Source organism: Pseudorca crassidens, chromosome 5 (genome assembly GCF_039906515.1).
Source record: "Pseudorca crassidens isolate mPseCra1 chromosome 5, mPseCra1.hap1, whole genome shotgun sequence".
NCBI lineage: Eukaryota > Metazoa > Chordata > Mammalia > Artiodactyla > Delphinidae > Pseudorca > Pseudorca crassidens.
Window position 1 is genome coordinate 81470800 of NC_090300.1, and position 22490 is coordinate 81493289.

A 22490-nucleotide genomic window follows, 5' to 3' on the forward strand; every position below is an offset into this window, starting at 1 on the left:
GAGTATAGACGTATCCATGCCATTAATTAACTTATAAATTGAATGAATCCCTTACTCTTTCTGGGCCAATAAAGGAAACAGATTAAGTGATTTCTAGAGATCCTTTCAGTAGGATAATTCTAATTCTAGGGCTATATTCTTAGCAAAAGGTACAATATTTCTATAAGACACTTAACCACAGATAATGTCTCTATTCTTTGACAATCTGAGGAACAACAAGAAGTAAATGAATTGCTTTCATTTACAGTCCTTTTAATTATTCGTAACAATGAATGAGCATCTTCCATATGCTTATTGGCCATTTGTATTTCTTCTGTGATTGCCTTGTTTGTATTCTTTGCCCATCTTACTACTGGCATTTTTGTAAACAGCTTCACTGAGATATAATTCGTGTGACATATAATTCACACATTAAAGTGCATAATTCAATGAATTTTACAACCATCACCACAATTAAAAAATTTTTTCATCATCCCCCAAAGAAACTCTGTATCCATTACTCCACAAATTTCCTAGCCCAGGCAACCATTAATCTGCTTTCAATCTCTATGGATTTGAGTACTATGGACATTTCTAATAAATGGAATCATATAATACGTAGTCTTTTGTGACTGGCTTCTTTAACTTAATGTTTTCAAGATTCACCCATGTTGGAGCAATACTTTATTCTTTGCCAAATAATATTCCACTGAATGGATATACCACATTTTTAAATACACTTAGTTAACAGACATTTAGATTGTTTCTACTTTGGGGCTATTATGAATAATGCTACTACAAATATTTGCATGCAAATTTCTGCATGGATGTATGTTTTCATCTCACTTAGGCATATACCTGGAAATGGAATTGGTGGGTCATATGGTAATCTATGTTTAACATTTTGAGGAACTGCCAACCTGTTTCCAAAGAGGCTGTATCATTTTATATTACTACCGGCAAAGTACGAGGGTTCCGATTTCTCCAGTTTCTCATCAACACTTGTTATCTTCCATTTTATTGATTATAGTCACCCTACTGGGTTGAAGTTTAACTCATTATGGTTTTGATTTACATTACCCTAATGAATAATGACAATGAGCAACTTTTCATGTGCTTCTTGGCCATTTGTGTATCTTCTTTGGAGAAATCTCTAATAGAGTCCTTTGCCCATCTTTTAATTGAATTGTTTGTCTTTTTGTTGTTGAATTGTAAGAATTTAAAAAAATATTCTGGATACAAGTTCCTTATCAGATATATGATTTGCAATTATTTTCTCCCATTCTATGGGTTGTCTTTTCACTTTGTTGATGGTGTATTTTGAAGCACAAGATTTTAATTTTAATGAAATCCTAGTTTTCTATTTTTCTTTTGCCATTTGTGCCATTTATCCTTTATAAAACGGCTTCGCCTAACCCAAGGTCATGAAGGTTTACTCCTATGTTTTCTTCTAAGAGTTTATATAGTTTTAGTTCTCACATTTAGGTTTATGACCTATTTTGAATTAATTTTTATGTATGGGGTAAGGAAGGGATTCAAATTGATTCTTTTGCATGTGCATATCCAGTTATTCCAATACCACTTGTTGAAAAGCCTATTCTTTCCCCATTGAATTGTCTTGTCACTGTTGTCAAAAGTCAATTGACTATAAATGTAATGGTTTATTTTTTGGAATCTCACTTTTGTTGATTTATATGTCTATCATTATGCCAGTACCATGCTGTCTTGATCAGTGTAGCTTTGTAGTAAGCTTTGAAACTGGAAATTGTGAGTTCTCCAACTTTGTTCCTTTTTAAGGTTGTTTTGGCTATCCTGAGTCCCTTGCATTTCCATACAGATTTTAAGATCAGCTTGCCAATTTCTGCAACAAAGGCAGCTGAATATTAATTGAGATTGCACTGAATTTGTAGATAAATGTGGGGAGTATTATCACCTTCATAATATTAAAACTTCTAATACATGAACAGGATGTCTTTCCATTTCTTTAGGTCTTCTTAGTTTCTTTCAATAGTGCTCTATAGTCTTCAGAGTGCAAGTTTTACACTTATATTGTTAATTTTATTCCTAAATATTTTATTCTTTTTGAGGCTATTGCAAATGCACTGTTTTCCTAATTACATGTTTGGATTGTTCACTGCAAATGTGTAGAAATACAGTTGATTTTTATATATTAATCTTGCACCCTAAAACTTGTTTTTTTAGATCTAATAGTTTTATTCTAGCTTACAGAGGATTTTCTATATTCAAGATCACGTCATTTTCAAGAGATAGCTTTACATCCTTCTTTCTGATATAGATGCCTTTTACTTATTTTTCTTACTCAGTCATCCTGGTTAGAATCTCCAGCACAATGTTAAGTAGACATGGCAAGAGTGGACACCCTTGTCTTGTTCCTGATCTCAGAAGGGGATGCATTCAGTCTTTGACCATTAAATATGATATTATCTATGGGTTTCTTGTAGATGCCGTAATATTATTAGGTTGAGGGAGCTCCTGTCTATTTCTAATCTGTTGGGTGCTTTTATCTTGAAATGGTACTGGATTTCCCAAATGCTTTTGTTTTTCATCTGTTAAGATGATCACATAGTTTTTCTCCTTCATTCTATTGATTTAACATATTACATTAGCTGAAGTTTGAACGTTAAACCAAATTGCATTCCAGGAATAAATCCCATTTGCTGGTGGTGTATAATCCTTATTATTTTACTGGATTTGGTTTGCTAGTATTTTGTTGAGAACCTGTGGGCCTATATATATTGGTCAAAAGTTTACTTACGACGTCTTTGTCTGAAATAATTTTAGTTTAAGAGTCATTAATCTCTTAAGATCATGATTCTAAGCAAAATATTTTTTAATGGAATGAAGGGTCATGGGACATTATCTCAGGGAGGCAAACTGGAAAATACAAAAGCACTGAAGCAATAGCTGGAAGCTTTGAGTAGGGGTTTCTGCTTGACTGCATGGGAACCATAAGGCAGAGGATGCAGAGCATTAATACATGCCTAATAATGCCTAAAATCCAGTCATTTAAAAGATATAATGATTTCTTAAGCTTTCAATAAAAAGAATGGTATAACAAATTTATATATAAAATTTATATATATTTATTTATATAAATTATAAATATATATATATTTATAAATTTTAATTTAAATAAAATTTATGTTTTACCTACTTTCAGTTTTATTTACTTAGTTACTTTTACATTTCAACTTCTTTCTTTAAAAGGAGTGAGCTGTCGAGCAGAAGTAAGAAGAACTACAATCCTGCAGCCTGTGGAACAAAAACCACATTCACAGAAAGATAGACAAGATGAAAAGGCAGAGGGCTATGTACCAGATGAAGGAACAAGATAAAACCCCAGAAAAACAACTAAATGAAGTGGAGATAGGCAACCTTCCAGAAAAAGATTTCAGAATGATAGTGAAGATGATCCAGGACCTCGGAAAAAGAATGGAAGCAAAGATCGAGAAGATGCAAGGAATGTTTAACAAAGACCTAGAAGAATTACAGAACAAGCACCTAAAAGAATTAAAGAACAAACAAACAGAGATGAACAATAGAACAACTGAAATGAAAACTATACAAGGAATCAACAGCAGAATAACTGACGCAGAAGAACGGATAAGTGACCTGGAAGAGAGCATGGTGGAATTCACTGCTGCAGAACAGAATAAAGAAAAAAGAATGAAAAGAAATGAAGACAACCTAAGAGACCTCTGGGACAACGTTAAATACAACAACATTTGCATTATAGGGGTCCCAGAAGGAGAAGAGAGAGAGAAAGGACCTGAGAAAATATTTGAAGAGATTATAGTCGAAAACTTCGCTAACATGGGAAAAGAAATAGCCACTCAAGTCCAGGAAGCGCAGAGAGCCCCAACAGGATAAACCCAAGGAGATACACACCGAGACACACAGTAATCAAATTGGCAAAAGTTAAAGACAAAGAAAAATTATTGAAAGCAGCAAGGGAAAAATGACAAATTACAAGGGAACTCCCATAAGGTTAACAGCTGATTTCTCAGCAGAAACTCTACAAACCAGAAGAGAGTGGCATAATATACTTAAAGTGATGAAAGGGAAGAACCAACAACCAAGATTACTCTACCCAGCAAGGATCTCATTCAGATTCGATGGAGAAATCAAAAGCTTTACAGACAAGCAAAAGCTAAGAGACTTCAGCACCACCAAACCAGCTCTACAACAAATGCTAAAGGAACTGCTCTAAGTGGGAAACACAAGAGGAGAAAAGGACCTACTAAAACAAACCCAAAACAATTAAGAAAATGGTAACAGGAACATACATATCGATAATTACCTTAAACGTGAATGGATTAGATGCTCCAACCAAAAGACACAGGCTTGCTGAATGGATACAAAAACAAGACCCATATATACGCTGCCTACAAGAGACCCACTTCAGACCTAGGGACATATACAGACTGAAAGTGAGGGGATGGAAAAAGATATTCCATGCAACTGGAAATCAAAAGAAAGCTGGAGTAGCAATACTCATATCAGATAAAATAGACTTAAAAAAAAGAATGTTACAAGAGACAAGGAAGGACACTGCATAATGATCAAGGGATCAATCCAAGAAGAAGATATAACAATTATAAATATATATGCACCCAACATAGGAGCACCTCAATACATAAGGCAACTGCTAACAGCTATAAAAGAGGAAACTGACAGAAACACAATAATAGTGGGGGACTTTAACACCTCACTAACACCAATGGACAGATCATCCAAACAGAAAAATTAATAAGGAAACACAAGCTTTAAATGACACAATAGGCCATGTAGATTTAATTGACATTTATAGGACATTCCATCCAAAAACAGCAGATTACACTTTCTTCTTAAGTGCGCATGGAACATTCTCCAGGATAGATCACATCTTGGGTCACAAATCAAGCCTCAGTAAACTTAAGAAAATTGAAATCATATCAAGCATCTTTTCTGACCACAACACTATGATATTAGAAATGAATTACAGGGGAAAAAACGTAAAAAACACAAAACACATGGATGTTAAACAATACATTACTAAATAACCAAGAGATCACTGAAGAAATCAAAGAGGAAATCAAAAAATACCTAGAGACAAATGACAATGAAAACACGACGATCCAAAACCTATGGGATGCAGCAAAAGCAGTTCTAAGAGGGAAGTTTATAGCTATACAAGTCTACCTCAAGAGACAAGAAAAATCTCAAATAATCTCACATTACACCTAGAGGAACTAGAGAAAGAAGAACGAACAAAACCCAAAGTTAGCAGAAGGAAAGAAATCATAAAGATCAGAGCAGAAATAAATGAAATAGAAACAAAGAAAACAATAGCAAAGATCAATAAAACTAAATGCTGGTTCTTTGAGAAGATAAACAAAATTGATAAACCTTTAGCCAGACTCATCAAGAAAAAGAGGGAGAGGACTCAAATCAATAAAATTAGAAGTGAAGAAGGAGAAGTTACAACAGACACCACAGAAATACAAAGCATCCTAAGAGACTACTATGCCAATAAACTCTATGCCAATAAAATGGACAACCTGGAAGAAATGGACAAATTCTTAGAATGGTATAACCTTCCAATACTGAACAAGGAAGAAACAGAAACTATGAACAGACCAATCACAAGTAATGAAATTGCAACTGTGATTAAAAATCTTCCAACAAACAAAAGTCCAGGACCAGATGGCTTCACAGGTGAATTCTATCAAACATTTAGAGAAGAGCTAACACCCATCCTTCTCAAATTCTTCCAAAAAATTGCACAGGAAGGAACATTCCCAAACTAATTCTATGAGGCCACCATCACCCTGATACCAAAACCAGACAAAGATACTACAAAAAAAGAAAATGACACACCAGTATCACTGATGAATATAGATGCAAAAATTCTCAACAAAATACTAGCAAACAGAATCCAACAACACATTAAAAGGATCATACACCATGATCAAGTGGGATTTATCCCAGGGATGCAAGGATTCTTCAATATAAGCAAATCAGTGTGATACACCATATTAACAAATTGAAGAATAAAAACCATATTATCATTTCAATAGATGCAGAAAAAGCTTTTGACAAAATTCAACACCCATTTATGATAAAAACTCTCCAGAGGGCTTCCCTGGTGGCGCAGTGGTTGAGAGTCCGCCTGCCGATGCAGGGGACACAGGTTCGTGCCCCGGTCTGGGAAGATCCCACATGTCGCGGAGCGGCTGGGCCTGTGAGCCATGGCCGCTGAGCCTGCGCGTCCAGAGCCTGTGCTCCGCAACGGGAGAGGCCACAACAGTGAGAGGTCCGCGTACCGCAAAAAAAAAAAAAAAAAAAAAAAACTGTCCAGAAAGTGGGCACAGAGGGAACCTACTTCAACATAGTAAAGGCCATATATGACAAACCCACAGCAAACATCATTCTCAATGGTGAAAAACTGAAAGCATTTCCTTTAATATCAGGAACAAGACAAGGATGTCCACTCTCACCACTATTATTCAACATTGTTTTGGAAGTCCTAGCCATGGCAATCAGAGAAGAAAAAGAAATAAAAGGAATACAAATTGGAAAAGAAGAAGTCAAACTGTCACTGTTTGCAGATGACATGATAGTATACACAGAGAATCCTAAAGATGCCACCAGAAAACTACTAGGGCCAATCAATGAATATGGTAAAGTTGCAGGATACAAAATTAATGCACAGAAATCTCTTGCATTCCTATACACTAATGATGAAAAATCTGAAAGAGAAATTAAGGAAACACTGCCATTTACCACTGCAACAAAAAGAATAAAATACCTAGGAATAAACCTACCTAGGGAGACAAAAGACCTGTATGCAGAAAACTATAAGACACTGATGAAAGAAATTAAAGGTGATACAAACAGTTGGAGAGATATACCATGTTCTTGGATTGGAAGAATCAATATTGTGAAAATGACTACACTACACAAAGCAATCTACAGATTCAATGCAATCCTTGTCAAATTACCAATGGCATTTTTTACAGAACTAGAAAAACAAATCTTAAAATTTGTATGGAAACACAAAAGACCCCGAATAGCCAAAGCAGTCTTGAGGGAAAGATACGGAGCTGGAGGAATCAGACTCCCTGACTTCAGACTATATTACAAGGCTACAGTAATCAAGACAATATGTTACTGGCACAAAAACAGAAACATAGATCAATGGAACAAGATAGAAAGCCCAGAGATAAACCCACGCACCTATGGCCACCTAATCTATGACAAAGGAGGCAAGGATATACAATGGAGAAAAGACAGCCTCTTCAATAAGTGGTGCTGGGAAAACTGGACAGCTACAGGTAAAAGAATGAAATTAGAACACTCCCTAACACCATACACAAAAATAAACTCAAAATGGATTAAAGACCTAAATGTAAGACTAGAAACTATAAAACTCTTAAAGCAAAACATAGGAAGAACACTCTTTGACATAACTCACAGCAACATCTTTTTTGATCCAACTCCTAGAGTAATAGAAATAAAAACAAAAATAAACAAATGGGACCTAATGAAACTTAAAAGCTTTTGCACAGCAAAGGAAACCATAAACAAGACGAAAAGACAACCCTCAGAATGGGAGAAAATATTTGCAAACGAATCAATGGACAAAGGATTAATCTCCAAAATTTATAAACAGCTCATGCAGCTCAATAGTGAAAAAACAAACAACCCAATCCAAAAATGGGCAGAAGATCTAAATAGACATTTCTCCAAAGAAGACATACAGATGGCCAAGGAGCACATGAAAAGCTGCTCAACATCGCTAATTATTAGAGAAATGCAAATCAAAACTACAATGAGGTATCACCTCACACAGATTAGAATAGGCATCATCAGAAAATCTACAAACAACAAATTCTGGAGTGGATGTGGGGAAAAGGAACCCTCTTGCACAGTTGGTGGGAATGTAAATTGATACAGCCACTATGGAGAACAGGATGGAGGTTCCTTAAAAACTAAAAATAGTTTTTAGACCATATGACCCAGCAATCCTACTACTGGGCATATACCCAAATAAAACCATAATTCAAAAAGACACATGCACCCCAATGTTCCCTGCAGCACTAGTTACAATAGCCAGGTCATGGAAGCAACCTAAATGCCCATCGACAGACGAATGGATTAAGAAGATGTGGTACATATATACAATGGAATATTACTCAGCCATAAAAAGGAACGAAATTGGGTCATTTGTTGAGATGTGGATGGATCTAGAGACTGTCATACAGAGTGAAGTAAGTCAGAAAGAGAAGAACAAATATCATATATTAACGCATATATGTGGAACCTAGAAAAATGGTACAGATGAACCGGTTTGCAGGGCAGAAATAGAGACACAGAAGTAGAGAACAAACGTATGGACACCAAGCGGGGTAAGCGGTGGCACGGGGGGTGGGTGTGATGAATTGCGATATTGGGATTGACATGTATACACTGATGTGTATAAAATGGATGACTAATAAGAACCTGCTGTATAAAAAAATAAATGAAATTAAATTTTTTAAAAAAGTCATGCCTTTTCCTATATAATAAAGTGGGAGACTGAAGAGTAATGTAAGCAGAAAATACCAAATTTCCTGTGCATTCTGCAATAACATTGGGTCCCCAAAATAAAACAAAATAAAAGAAAAGGAGTGAGCTGTATACAGGGGGTTAAATGCTTTATTTACTGCCACCACCTCTAATTTCACTTTTCTTCCCTCCAAATCCTACTGGGTTGGCCAAAATATTCGTTTGGGTTTCTCCATGTTCCAGAAAAACCCAAATGAACTTTTTGGCCAGGCCAATGTTTTGAAATGTAAATTCCATTATAGAACTCTCTAGTGTAAAATTCTCCAGAGTGTGGCCTTTGCCTACAACATGATGAACTTCAAACCCTTTACTTCTGCTTAGAAGGCTTGTGTGGTATGGCTTACCTCTCTGGCTTCATCTATCACCACTCTCACCAGATCTAAGCTACTCTGGGTTTTCAGTTGCTTGAATGCAGCAGGCTCTCCCTGCCATTACTGGGCTTCTCCTCCATGGTTCTCTCTGTCTTTCTAATGTATTCTTCCTTCTGCCCATTATAGTTAGGTAACTCTCATCCATCAGGTTCCAACTTAGATGGTGCAACTCCAGGAAGCTCTACTTGACCACCAAAATCTGGTTAGGTGCTTCTCCTCTGAGCTCTCAAAGCAACTGTAGATCTTTGGTTATAGCCCTTACCACCCTGTTTTACAACTGTTTGTCTGTATCCTTTGGGACACTGTAAGTTCTGTCTGGTCAGGAACCATGTTTACTTCAGTGCCTAGCACACTGACAGATACATAGGAGTTCAAAATATATTTGTTAAATTAATAAGTAAATACATGAACTAATATGAAGTACATCATAATCTGGTCCTTTATCTTTCCAGTCTCATTTTCTGCCACTTGCTACCTACACCCAAACACATATTTACACCACTCTAGTCACAGCAAATTACGTGCAGTTCCCTGGACATACTGAGCTCTCTCATACCTTCTCTGCCTTCTCACTTGCTGTTCCTTCTATAAGGAACCTTAATCCACTTGAACATTCAGTCAAGCCTTCCCTGACTCCTCAACTTCTCCCCAAAGCCAAGTCAATTAGGCCTTCTAAGCTCTGTATATCCTTATTTGTATTATAATGATCTCATCAGTGATCTTACCAAATCCCAGTGCTTAGCAAGGTCCTTGATATATAGTAAACACTTATAAAAAGTTTTCTGAATGCAGAAGTAAATAATAAACAGGCACATGGGGAGAGAGGAGATATATATATATATATATATATATATATATTTTTTTTTTTTTTTTTTTTTTGCGGTACGCAGGCCTCTCATTGTTGTGGCCTCTCCCGTTGCGGAGCACAGGCTCCGGATGCGCAGGCTCAGCGGCCATGGCTCACGGGCCCAGCCGCTCTGCGGCATGTGGGATCCTCCCGGACCGGGGCACGAACCCGCATCCCCTGCATCGGCAGGCGGACTCTCAACCACTGCGCCACCAGGGAAGCCCCAGAGGGGATATATTTAAGGAGATCTAAGAGTGGACTAGGGTTTGACTAGAAATAAAGAGAAAGGACCCAGGAGAATATTTTGAAAAGATCAATGTCCCTTATGAATAGACTAAACATACAGAGGGTAGGAAATGAAAAAGATAAATCATGGGTGATACAGGTTTATAAGGTTAGAGAACACGGCCAATGACAGGGAAACTGCAAGGGAGAAAATGGGCTTAACACCTACCAACAGATGCTTAACAAATATTTATCGTGGATCATGATGTGCAGCTTTTTATACTGGTATCTAGAAAATACACCACAGTGCTTAACTGTATGGACAGGAAGAGCAAAGTTAAGAAATAACCTTACATGTAGCAATAATACATTTTAAACTTAATAACTTCCAAGAAAGGGTCAGTTTTAAATAGGCATCTCCATATTACATGAAAGGAAAGCACATGTATGAATATGTATGGATTAGTCCTCTACTTCATAAGAAGTGATCTGGTATACAAAAAGTAGAGTGAAGATGATGGGGATAAAAGACAAAACATAACAGGAAGAAAATAAACTTCAAAATACCTGCATATAATACAGTCTCTATGCGATCTTTAATGTGGGCCCTGCTATTCTCTGAAGCAAGAAGAGGCGCCGTCCCATTGGGAGCTGGAACAACAAGTGGTCCAACTAAAAATGCACATGCTCCCCCAAGATAACTGAGCATTGATGCAATAGCTGTGGCAGTGGCCCGCTCGTCTGCAGAGAACCACGTTGTGGAGAGGAATGGAGCTGCGTTCATTACAGTCGGACCTGCCAATCCATTTAACAGCTGTCCTGCATGGATTAGTCTGCAATCAAACAAATTAAAAGGCTGTGAGGTAGCTGAGACAGGAATCTTCTAGACAAAGAGAAGTTAGCCACACTGCAGTTAACTATGGCAATAAGAATACATATCTGTAAAGACTACGACACACCTGAAATGCAAAGTATGGTGACTCTCTGTGAGGGAGATAAAATACAGCAATAGTCACCCCTTATTCATTTCACAAATATTTACCAAAGCCTCTGATTTGTGTCACATTCCAAACTAAATACTTCCAATAACTTGTTTCATTTGTTATCACAACACTATGTGGAAGCTATTATTATCCCCATTTATTGAGATATGAAAGCTTTGGCTTGGAAAGATAAAGAAACTTGCCCAAGTGCTAACAGGCAAGCTAAGATTTAGACCCAGGTTTGACTCCCAAATCCATACTCTATTAGACTGCCACTCACAGAGACCTAGTAAGTGCCGCCAGCCCTACAAATAACACAGTTCGCTGAGCTCAACATTTCACACCTACTCTGTGCCAGGTGATGGAAATACAAAAAAGAAAGTAATCATTACAGAATCTTCTAATGGAAGAGGAATCAGAGGATCTAGTCTGCACCTAACTAGTTGAATGGCCCTGGGTAATATGTCTTTGTAGGATTCCATCCCTTCTCCTCTAAAATGATGAGATTAGTTTAAATTGAATATTCATGCCTCGAGCATTTGTTAGGTTAAGGTACTATAATCACAGATCACTAGGTCCCTTCCAGTCCCAATCCTCTGATCATGACTTTAATTGTAAGGGTTAGTGAAAAGTAGTTTCTTGCTTCCATTCCAGTTGTTCTCCTGCTCATCCTTCCTCACTATTCTATTCAGTGCTCTATCCTGTTCCCTGCTGAACACGGAACGTGAAAACCCTTTTCCCACATTTCTTCCTCCACCCCCAAAATATACATTCACATTCAAGAGTAGCCTTGAAGGAGAAAAGAAGCCAGAAGTCCAAAAAGCACAGACAAGAATGTGGAACCTAGAAAAATGGTACAGATGAACCGGTTTGCAGGGCAGAAATAGAGACACAGAAGTAGAGAACAAACGTATGGACACCAAGGGGGTAAGCGGTGGCAGACAAGAATGGGAAGTGAGTCAACCTCTTCTACCTTGGAGGTAGAGGAAAGGGAAGGAACAGTGTATGTGACATACACATGATACTAACTACTTTTTCTTTCTGTTCCTTTTGCTTTTCACCATGTGGGTGCCAAATCCTCTTTTTAACAAGTACCACCTTAAGCTACTTAGAAAAAGTTTTTCAAATGTACAAGGAAATAATAAACAGGCATGTGAGGAGAGGTAGGGCCCTAATGTAGAAGCATAAGTGAGTGGGAAGTGAAATATGTGAATTATATCTGCTCAAATCTTTGTGTATGTTGGAAAAGTTATTCGAAGGCAAAATGGCTTCAAGCATCATTAATATTACTAAATTAAGAAAACGAAAGACAATTAAAATCTTTCTTGCATAAGGGGGAAGTATTTTCTAGATGACAAACACAATGAAACTGCTTATAAACCAAATACCTCCTCCAAATGCCAGAGGGTCCCCAGCTGTCACACAGAAATTTCATCATAGAAGTATTCTTGAAACACTGTCATTAAGTGGTTTTAATCATGACTCGTGATGGTACAATAATCAAACGACACATGACGGCTCATAAAGGTAACTGCTTTGACATTTAACACCTTTAATGAGGTATTCCTGAAAGACTCATCTCATCTAGAAGGAGAAGGGTTGGAATGAGTAAGATTTATTATGCCTCAAAATGTTAAGCGTAGAAGGAGAACATGGAAGAAACGACCTATTAAAAAAAAAAAAAACCTCGATAAAACAGTATGAATCCTGAAAACTAAGGTATAAAACTCATGTCATTGCCATGGCTTAACTCTTTGCTACTTCTCAGTGAAATCACGAATAGACTATTTTCCAAGGAGCAAACATAAGTCATAGAACACGTGAGCTTGAGATAAGGTAAGGACCATCCAAGTCCAGTTTACTCAATTCTCAGATCAGAATATTTCTCACTATAACATGTATACCTGCTAACGTAAGTATCCAGAGCACGTATAGTACTAGGGACATTACAGATGGCTACTAAGTCTAAAAGGTCACCGAACTTGGAAGGCCAATCTAAAACATGAATTATCAAAGTGAAAAATCATAGGGAAAAACAAGCTGTTTTGGCGTTTCAAAATTATTCTAATTTAAATAAGTAAGTGCTTTTTTGCATTAAAGTCATCATAAATAAATGCACTCCTCATAAATGAGCTCAGTAGGAGAACTGGGACCTACAGGATTTTGAGTTACCCTCTGAATTCATGGGAAACCTGGCAGGGAAATCCAGTGCCTGCTCTTCCCAGAATCTTTAAATTTTCCAGATCTTAGTTCTGCTCCTTCTTGCACCTATATCTTAGAGTCCCTCAGGGCCTGACACTTACTAAGTGGTTATAAGCACTGCCGTCTGGTAACCATGGCATAACACCAATCTGTAATATAAAGATTTTCATGTTTGCCTGACACTGGTTTCCGTCACCTACCATTAACTTACCCTATTTTTCATCTTGTTTATGTTCTCCTTTGCTGTACAAAAGCTTTTAAGTTTCATTAGGTCCCATTTTTTATTTTTGATTTTATTTCCATTTCTCTAGGAGGTGGGTCATAAAGGATCTTGCTGTGATTTATGTCATAGAGTGTTCTGCCTGTGTTTTCCTCTAAGAGTTTGATAGTGTCTGGCCTTACATTTAGGTCTTTAATCCATTTTGAGTTTATTTTTGTGTATGGTGTTAGGGAGTGTTCTAATTTCATTCTTTTACATGTAGCTGTCCAGTTTTCCCAGCACCACTTATTAAAGAGGCTGTCTTTTCTCCATTGTATATTCTTGCCTCCTTTATCAAAAATAAGGTGACCATAGGTGCGTGGGTTTATCTCTGGGCTTTCTATCCTGTTCCATTGATCTATATTTCTGTTTTTGTGCCAGTACCATACTGTCTTGATTACTGTAGATTTGTAGTATAGTCTGAATGGGAGAAAATATTTGCAAGTGAAGCAACTGACAAAGGATTAATCTCCAAAATTTACAAGCAGCTCAATATCAAAAAAAACAAACAACCCAATCCAAAAATGGGCAGAAGACCTAAACAGACATTTCTCCAAAGAAGATATACAGATTGCCAACAAACACATGAAAGGATGCTCAACATTACTAATCATTAGAGAAATGCAAATCAAAACTACAATGAGGTATCACCTCACAGCAGTCAGAATGGCCATCATCAAAATATCTACAAACCCTGGAGAGGGTGTGGAGAAAAGGGAACCCTCTTGCACTGTTGGTGGGAATGTAAATTGATACAGCCACTATGGAGAACAGTATGGAGGTTCCTTAAAAAACTAAAAGTAGAACTACCAAAAAAAAAAAATTAAAAAAAAAAAAAAAGAACTACCATACGACCCAGCAATCCCACTACTGGGCATATACCCTGAGAAAACCATAATTCAAAAAGAGTCATGTACCACAGCGTTTATTGCAGCTCTAGTGACAACAGCCAGGAGATGGAAGCAACCTAAGTGTCCATCAACAGATGAATGGATAAAGAAGATGTGGCACATATATCCAATGGAATATTACTCAGCCATAAAAAGAAACGAAACTGAGTTATTTGTAGTGAGGTGGATGGACCTAGAGTCTGTCATACAGAGTGAAGTAAGTCAGCAAGAAAAAAACAAATACCGTATGCTAACACATATATATGGAATCTAAAAAAAAAAAAATGGTTCTGAAGAACCTAGGGGCAGGACAGGTATAAAGACGCAGACGTAGAGAATGGACTTGAGGACACAGGGAGGGGGAAGGGTAAGCTGGGACAAAGTGAGAGAGTGGCATGGACACATATACACCACCAAATGTAAAATAGATAGCTAGTGGGAAGCAGCCCACTAGCATAGGGAGATCAGCTCGGTGCTTTGTGACCGCCTGGATGGGTGGGATAGGGAGGGTGGGAGGGAGGGAGACGCAAGAGGGAGGAGATATGGGAACATATGTATAACTGATTCACTTTGTTATAAAGCAGAAACTAACACACCATTGTAAAGCAATTATACTCCAATAAAGATGTTAAAAAAAAATAAAAATCCTTGGGGAAAAAAAAACTTACCCTATTTTATGAAATTAACTTGTTTGTAAAAATACATTTAAAAATAATTCAGTTATATATATAAAATCTTGTTTTCCCATTTAATAGTAATGCATAGAGGTTTTTTTTTTTTTCCTGGAAAAGTACTGGCCCTAAGACATAATAAAATCATACAAACATTACCGTAAATTCTTTAAAATGACAATTAAGGAGAGGAAATAATTATAAATAGTTCAATACAAGTTGTATTATTTAATTCATTTAACAAAGAGGTACTGAGTATTCACTGTGTATTGGGTAGGCACTGTGATAGCCATGGGTACATGGGAATATAAAATTAAAAAGCTAAAGCTTTTTAAGTAGAGTAGTTGAAGAGTAACCTACCAGTACTCTATCAGGAATATAAAGAAAAATAAGGCAGTAATTAGGCCTAAGCTTGTGGGGCCTGGGACAAGAGTACTAGTAGAGGTCCCTGCACACCCTCCTTCTCCTCTGACCTCTGGTTCTGATCTATAACATCAGGGGCTTCACATACATGCACATGAACCTTAAGGTCCAACTCCATCCAAGCTCCATCTATCCCCTTCCAAACACCTGCCCCTTAGCTACCCCTTGGGCCTAGGGAGCACATCCCAGGGATGCAGTTCACTCTTGGAAGAACAGATCTGGGAAAGAGGTATGTTGCAGGGATTGCTGGGGTCTTGTGTAGCTTGAAAGTGGTGATGGGCAGGGCAGACACATCTCTTCGGCTCTACAGACTCCTCACCCCATAAGGAATGGCAAAACTGAAGGAAAACCAGAGTGGAACACTCTTAGGCATGGAGTCCAGGACAAGGACCTGGTGGCACTACTGGCAACAACAGTGAGGTACAGAGAAGGGATGGTTTGGAGGGCTGTTAAGGTGGTATAATAGATATAGTTCAGTGAATGACTGGATATAAAGGGGGGTACCCATAACTGTAGAAATGTCCAATAAGTGGTTGACTACAGGTTGCAAGCTAAGGAAAGAGGTCTGAGATGAGAGATACACATTGGGTTTGGGGAACAAACTCTGGAGAATACCATCATTTAAATAGTCAGGGGAAGAGGAGTCTAGAAAGACAATTGAGAAGGAGTAATTATAGAGGCAGAAAAAAAATAAAACAGGAAAAACTGGTGTCATAGGAACTAAGGAGAGAAGGGTTTAGAGAAGATGAAAGTGAGGTACCAATAATTTCAGATCAAACAGAAAGAGGGTTTAACTGAAATGTAACCACTGGATTCGGCAACAAGGAGGTCTTGCATGATCTGAGCAGAAGCAGTTTCAGGAGACTGCTGAGGATGGAAGTTGGATACATGAGAAAATGGAAATTTACAATTAGACTATTCATTCTAATTGTTAAAAACAGATGCCAGAACAAAAATTAGGTATATGAACTTGACAGTATGAAAAGGAAAAACACCCAGCTTACATGAACAGTCTGAACTTAAAAGTCTCTCTGCCTTCATATGCTGAAAGATAAATGCAACTTGTTGTGATTGTCCTAATGCTTTTGAAGCACTCCTGAAGGAAGCTGGCTTTCAGAAACTCATACCGATTGATCTGGGCTGACTGTTAAAAACAACATGGACATATATACACTACCAAACGTAAAACAGACAGCTAGTGGGAAGCCGCTGCATAGCACAGGGAGATCAGCTCGGTGCTTTGTGACGACCTGGATGGGTGGGATAGGGAGGGTGGGAGCGAGGGAGACGCAAGAGGGAGGAGATATGGGAACATATGTATAACTGATTCACTTTGTTATAAAGCAGAAACTAACACACCATTGTAAAGCAATTATACTCCAATAAGGATGTAAAAATAAAAAAAAACAAAAAACAACAACACAGAACAACAAAAGAGGTGTGATTCACAACCTTCCGTTTAGTGAAGTAGATCACATAACTTAACGTTAATTTTTCTGTCATGATTACATGCTTCAGTTTTGTTTTGCAAGTAGCAGTTAAGTTCCTTGTGGGTAAGGACCACGGTTTCTAAACTCCCCAGAGTGCCTCCCAGGGTGCGAAGGCAGTGTGGATGCTCTCCAGGATCCAAGTACAGGGAAGTGGGGTCACCGAAATACACAACTAACCTGTGTTGTACAAACCTCACAAAGTTCCACCACATACATCACATCAGTTCCACTTGTAAATTTTAAAAAGCTTCTATTCAGCAATACAAAAAACAAGGTGATTAATATTTGGGAAACAAAACTTTTAGAAAAAGAAAATGAGAGTGGTTAGAGCGAGGCCAAGGCTTTAGCACTGTCTCCAGCACAGTGCACCCGGGGAGGGCAGGCAGAAGTTAGCAGCGTGAGGACGTAGTTTTGTCTCCTGGGCAAAAAGCTCTGTAGCAGAAAGGGAGCTCTCTGGAAGCTGACTAGTTAATTCAAGGGGTCTAACTCTTGCTTCCTTGCCTGAAACTTCATGCCTGATGAAGATGGGTATACTCGTATATTCACAGTTAGGAGACTGCAGGTGTCCTGACCTTCGCAGGTCAAGCCCTGACAGACGTGCCAAGGCGCAGGGGTACTGCTCTCCTTCATCCCAGTCTCCTCTCACTGGTCCCTTAATTGACTCCCTCTCCTTGTCTCCCCCTCCCCACCCAATTTCCTTTTCTTCCCTTCTCCCTTGGGTCTTTTTTCTTTGTCCCTTTTTTTTCTCCTTACGTAGCTTCTGCCTACTTCTGAGGCCTAGTTTACACTGTCCCCACAGGCCAGGTGGAAAATAGGGGAATTTCCCTTGTGGGCTGAGAAGAAGATTAGATCAGAGCTTTGGGAGTTTTTCCAGCATCAGCAGAACCAGATGGTAGAGACTAGGAAGTGGGAGCGGCCCACCAGTGTCGGTACTGCTGAGGCTGGCTGGCCCACGGCAGGCATGAGGACACCTAGCATGGCCTGGCCACATCTGCCACGGCCCTGGGCACCTCAGCCCTCAATTGCTGCCCCTGCCCATGGAGAGGCCAAGGCTCAGGGGCACGCAGTGTGGCATTTCTGCACAGCTGCATTCCTTTTCTTATTATTCAATATACTATAGCTTTTCAAACAAATGCCAATAGCTAAAGTTCAAACTGAAGACCTGTAAGTTCATGTGTTTTCATGTACTTGACATTTTAGCTTGTATTTAATGATATTCTGGTATCCCAACCTTTTGCTTCCTGACATTCTGGAACAAATACCCATGATTCTTAAATTATTTTCTACTTAAAATAATACTATATTTTAGAATTTGAATTTTTATAGTTGGAAGAAACTTCAAACCTCAGCTAGATAACCCACCCTCTTGATTTTATAGGAAAACCGAGTTCCAGAAAAGCTAATAATACATTTAAAATCACACTTATTTTATAACTTATTTATAACTTTCTTTTCTTCAAAAATTATTTGTGAGGGGAGTTTCAAAGTCATATAACTAGCTAATGGCTAAGCCAGGACTAGAAATCAAAATTAAATGTGATTTCACCAGTCCACAAATTTTTTTTTTTTTTTTTTGCAGTATGCGGGCCTCTCACTGTTGTGGCCTCTCCCGCTGCGGAGCACAGGCTCCAGACACACAGGTCCAGCGGCTATGGCTCACGGGCCCAGCCGCTCTGCAGCCCGTGTGATCCTCCCGGACCGGGGCACGAACCCATGTCCCCTGTATCGGCAGGCGGACTCTCAACCACTGAGCCACCAGGGAAGCCCCCTTTTTTTTAAGTTTAATTTTTTTTAATACAGCAGGTTCTTATTAGCTATTTATTTATTTATTTATTTATTTATTTATTTATTTATGGCTGCATTGGGTCTTTGTTGCTGCACATGGGCTTTCTCTAGTTGTGGTGAGTAGGCGTTACTCTTTGTGGCGGTGCATGGGCTGGCATATTTTTATTCTATGCAGAGATGTACTTTATAAACCTTTATTATGACTAGCACTGGGGATAACATTAGCGAGTTGGCTTTTTAGAAACTGAGCAGGTATTTCCTCAGTGTAAATCCAGCATTCTTAACTTAAATTCTATGTATTTTTAATGAGAAATGATTTAGAATAAGAATACTTATCTCTAACACTCAATATGCCAATGGTTCACAAGCTTTCTCCCAATTCCCCATTCCTAATCATCCTGCATGAGAATAAACTCATGTGTTACAGGATTTCCTGGATATTGAAAATGGTCTAAAGTGCTAGAAGTAGTTTTCCTTTATTTAGCCCAAAAAGGCAATAAAAAGGGTCAGAGATGCTATGAATTAATTACAGGAAAAAGGAAGTTAGGAAGGGAGAAACAGACTGAAATGGTGAAAAGGAATGAGCTTTCTAAAGATTTTTACCATAGCCTCAGTTTTCTTTTATGAAAATCTATTTCCCTTTTGTACCCTTTAATAATTTTGGCCAATTATGATCCAATTAAAAATATCTACTGCATATCTACTATGGTCAAGGCACCTACAGCAGACACTAAAAGGAATATAAAGATAAGAACTACAGTCTTGGCCTAAAGAAGCTTATAATAATAACATATCAAGTACAGTTACAGAAAGTTCATTAAAAAACACAGTGAAAAGAATATTGGGTTAGATATCAAAAGACTCAGCTTCTAGACTTATCTAAATTTATTAACTGTATAATCTTTGGTGAATCACTTATTCTCTTTCATTTCAATTTCCCCAAACGTACTTTATCTCACAGGATTTTTATTAAGGCCAAATACGATAATCTCTCAGCAAAGCTCGGGAGAAAAATGGACTTAGTCCTGGTCTGAGAGAGACCTACCTCCCCCCCATTTTGTCTCATAACGTTTTTTTTGTCTCATAACTTTTATTTTGTCCTCTTAGTTTAAAAGTATTTTATATATATACTCGTAGTAGAAAAGAAGTGCATAGAGAAGAAAAAGTTCATAAATTCAATGATTCAGTAACTCATATAACCATTCCTAATATTTTGATTTTTCAGTCTTTTTTTCTTTCAGTTTTTTTTTCCAATGCATCTCTCAATCAAGACAGGCACAGGTAATCATAGATATCAAATTGAATATACAGTTTTATGCACTAAATCATTTTAACTTTATAGTGTATAATAAGCATTTCTCATTTCATTCTTTATATCATAATTGTTAATAGCTCCACTGATAGTCTATCATACAGATGTACAAAAACTCATTTAACATTTTCCTAATGTTTGTTACTTATTTGTTAATATTAATAATGGTGTTGTGATAACCTTTGTATAAAAATATTTGCCATTTCCAAATTATTTCCTTAGGGTCGATAAGTCAGAGGGTATGAACATTTTAGATCTTATGAAATATACTCCAAAGTTGTATTTCAGAAGAGCCTGTAGCAATTTACAGTCCCATCAGTAGTGGTCAACAGTGCCTGCCTCACCAAGCATTGAATACCACTATTTAAAAAATACTCACCTAAAAATAAAGAAAAAAATTTAAAAAAAATGTTTAATAGAGAAATAAAAATTACACACATACACACAAAATTGGTGTGTTAGTTTTCTATTGCTGTTATAACAAATTACCACAAACTTAGTGGCTTTAAGACAACACTCATTTATTCTCTTACATTTCTGTAAATCAGAAGTCCAACATGGGTCTCACTGAGCTAAACTCAAGGTGTGGCATGGCTATGTTCCTTCCTGGAGGCTCTAGAGAAGGATATGCTTCCTCGTCTTTCCCAGCTTCTAGCAGCCACCTGCATTCCTTGGCTCCTGGCCCCCCTCTTCTGTCTTCAAAGCCAGCAACAGTGGTTTGAGTCCTTCTCACACTGCATCTCTCTGACTTCCTCTTCTGTCTCTCCTTTTAGGACTTTTGTGATTACATTGGGCCCACCTGGATAACGCAGGATAATCTCCCTATTTTAGGGTCAGATGATTAGCAAACTTAATTCCACCTACTATCGTAGTTCTCTTTTGCCATGTAACAGAACACATTCACGGGTTCCGGGTATTAGAACATGGACATCTTTGGGGGATGGGGGTATTATTCTGTCTGTCACACTTGGTAAGGCCAAAAGGGATCTCCTTGTTTTTTTTGTGTGTGTGTGGTTTTTTGCGGTACACGGTCCTCTCACTGCTGTGGTCTCTCCCGTTGCGGAGCACAGGCTCCGGACACGCAGGCTCAGCGGCCATGGCTCAGGGGCCCAACCGCTCTGCAGCATGTGGGATCTTCCCGGACCGGGGCATGAACCCATATCCCCTGCATCAGCAGGCAGACTCTCAAACACTGCACCACCAGGGAAGTCCAGGGATCTCCTTGTTTTAATTTGCATTTCTTTTTTTGACTACTGGTCTTTTTTCCCATTGGTATATTACAATTTTTCTTATTTTCAATGAGTGCTTAATATATTTATTTGTATTATTTACCTGTTCTTGCCCTTATTTTGACAAATATTTTCTCCTGTTGGTCAATTTTGTTTTAAGCTTAACAATTTGTACACTCAACAGTTTGTAAGTGGTCAGATCAATTTTTCTCTTTATAATTTTCCTGTTTTTCATGCTTTAGAAAAAAATTCCTATGTAGAGATCAGATAAATATTCCTATATATTGTTTTCCAACTAAATATTTAACCATTTAATTCATCTGAATTTATTTTGATGCATGGTATAAAAAGAGGATATAAACTGACCTTTTCCCCCTAAACAGCCAGTTTGCCTGTGGTAGAGACAATAAACTATCCCCCAGTGTCCATTCTCTCTATTTTCCTTTTAATTACAGAGCACCCCAAGTCTGTGCTGGGGTGAGCTACAGTCTGCATTTCCAAGCTCCCCCTGCAGTGAGGTGGGGTCTTGTTACCAAGTTTGGGCCAATGTGATGAGAGTGGGAGGATTTCAAGGTCACCTCCTTGAGGATAAAATGCTCTCCCTGGTCTCCCTCTCCCTCCTCCTGTGGGATGAAATGTTACTACAGTGTGGATAAATCCACTCTGGACTGTCCTGCCAAGGCATCTCCCTAGGGAAGCAACAAGATAGAGGGAACTTAGGTTCCTTTGTAGAACAGAGGTGCCTAGGCCCTGGCCCACCTGCCAACTCTGGACTATCACATAAGAAAGAAATACTATCTTGTTTCAGCCATTATATTTTGAGACTCCTCACTATAACAGCTTAACTGTTCCCTGATGGAGAAATTAGCTCCAGAATTAGAATTCTGCATTCAGAAAGGCATAACATATTTGGCACTGATTTAGTGGTTAGGCTGCAGGCTGAAAAGGCAGGTGACTTGTGAGATGCAGCAAAACCACTGCTTGTGATTACCTGGAACTGGCTGGAAAAAAATCAGAACACTACTCTGTTTCCTGCCCCTTGCCGCTTTTAGGATGGCACTACAAGAGAGATGGAGCCAGGCAAGTGGTAGCTGGTTTGCAAGCACAGACGGAAGGGACAAGAGCTCTGCTAAGGGGGTTTCTCTCTGCCCAAGGCCTACTATCCAAATTTAATGAGAATCCAGGAATTTGAAGCCTCAGGTTGCTTCTGTATC

The 22490-nt window shown here is 38.2% G+C and overlaps 1 protein-coding gene across 1 annotated transcript in view; it reads right to left on the reverse strand.

The window, feature by feature from the left end:
• Positions 1-22490, reverse strand: part of SLC49A4 (solute carrier family 49 member 4) — a 97535-nt gene that overhangs the window by 56898 nt on the left and 18147 nt on the right. The window contains exon 3 of the mRNA XM_067738710.1: positions 10600-10865. Coding sequence (XP_067594811.1) covers positions 10600-10865 — 266 coding nt within the window. The remainder of the gene's footprint in view (positions 1-10599; positions 10866-22490) is intronic.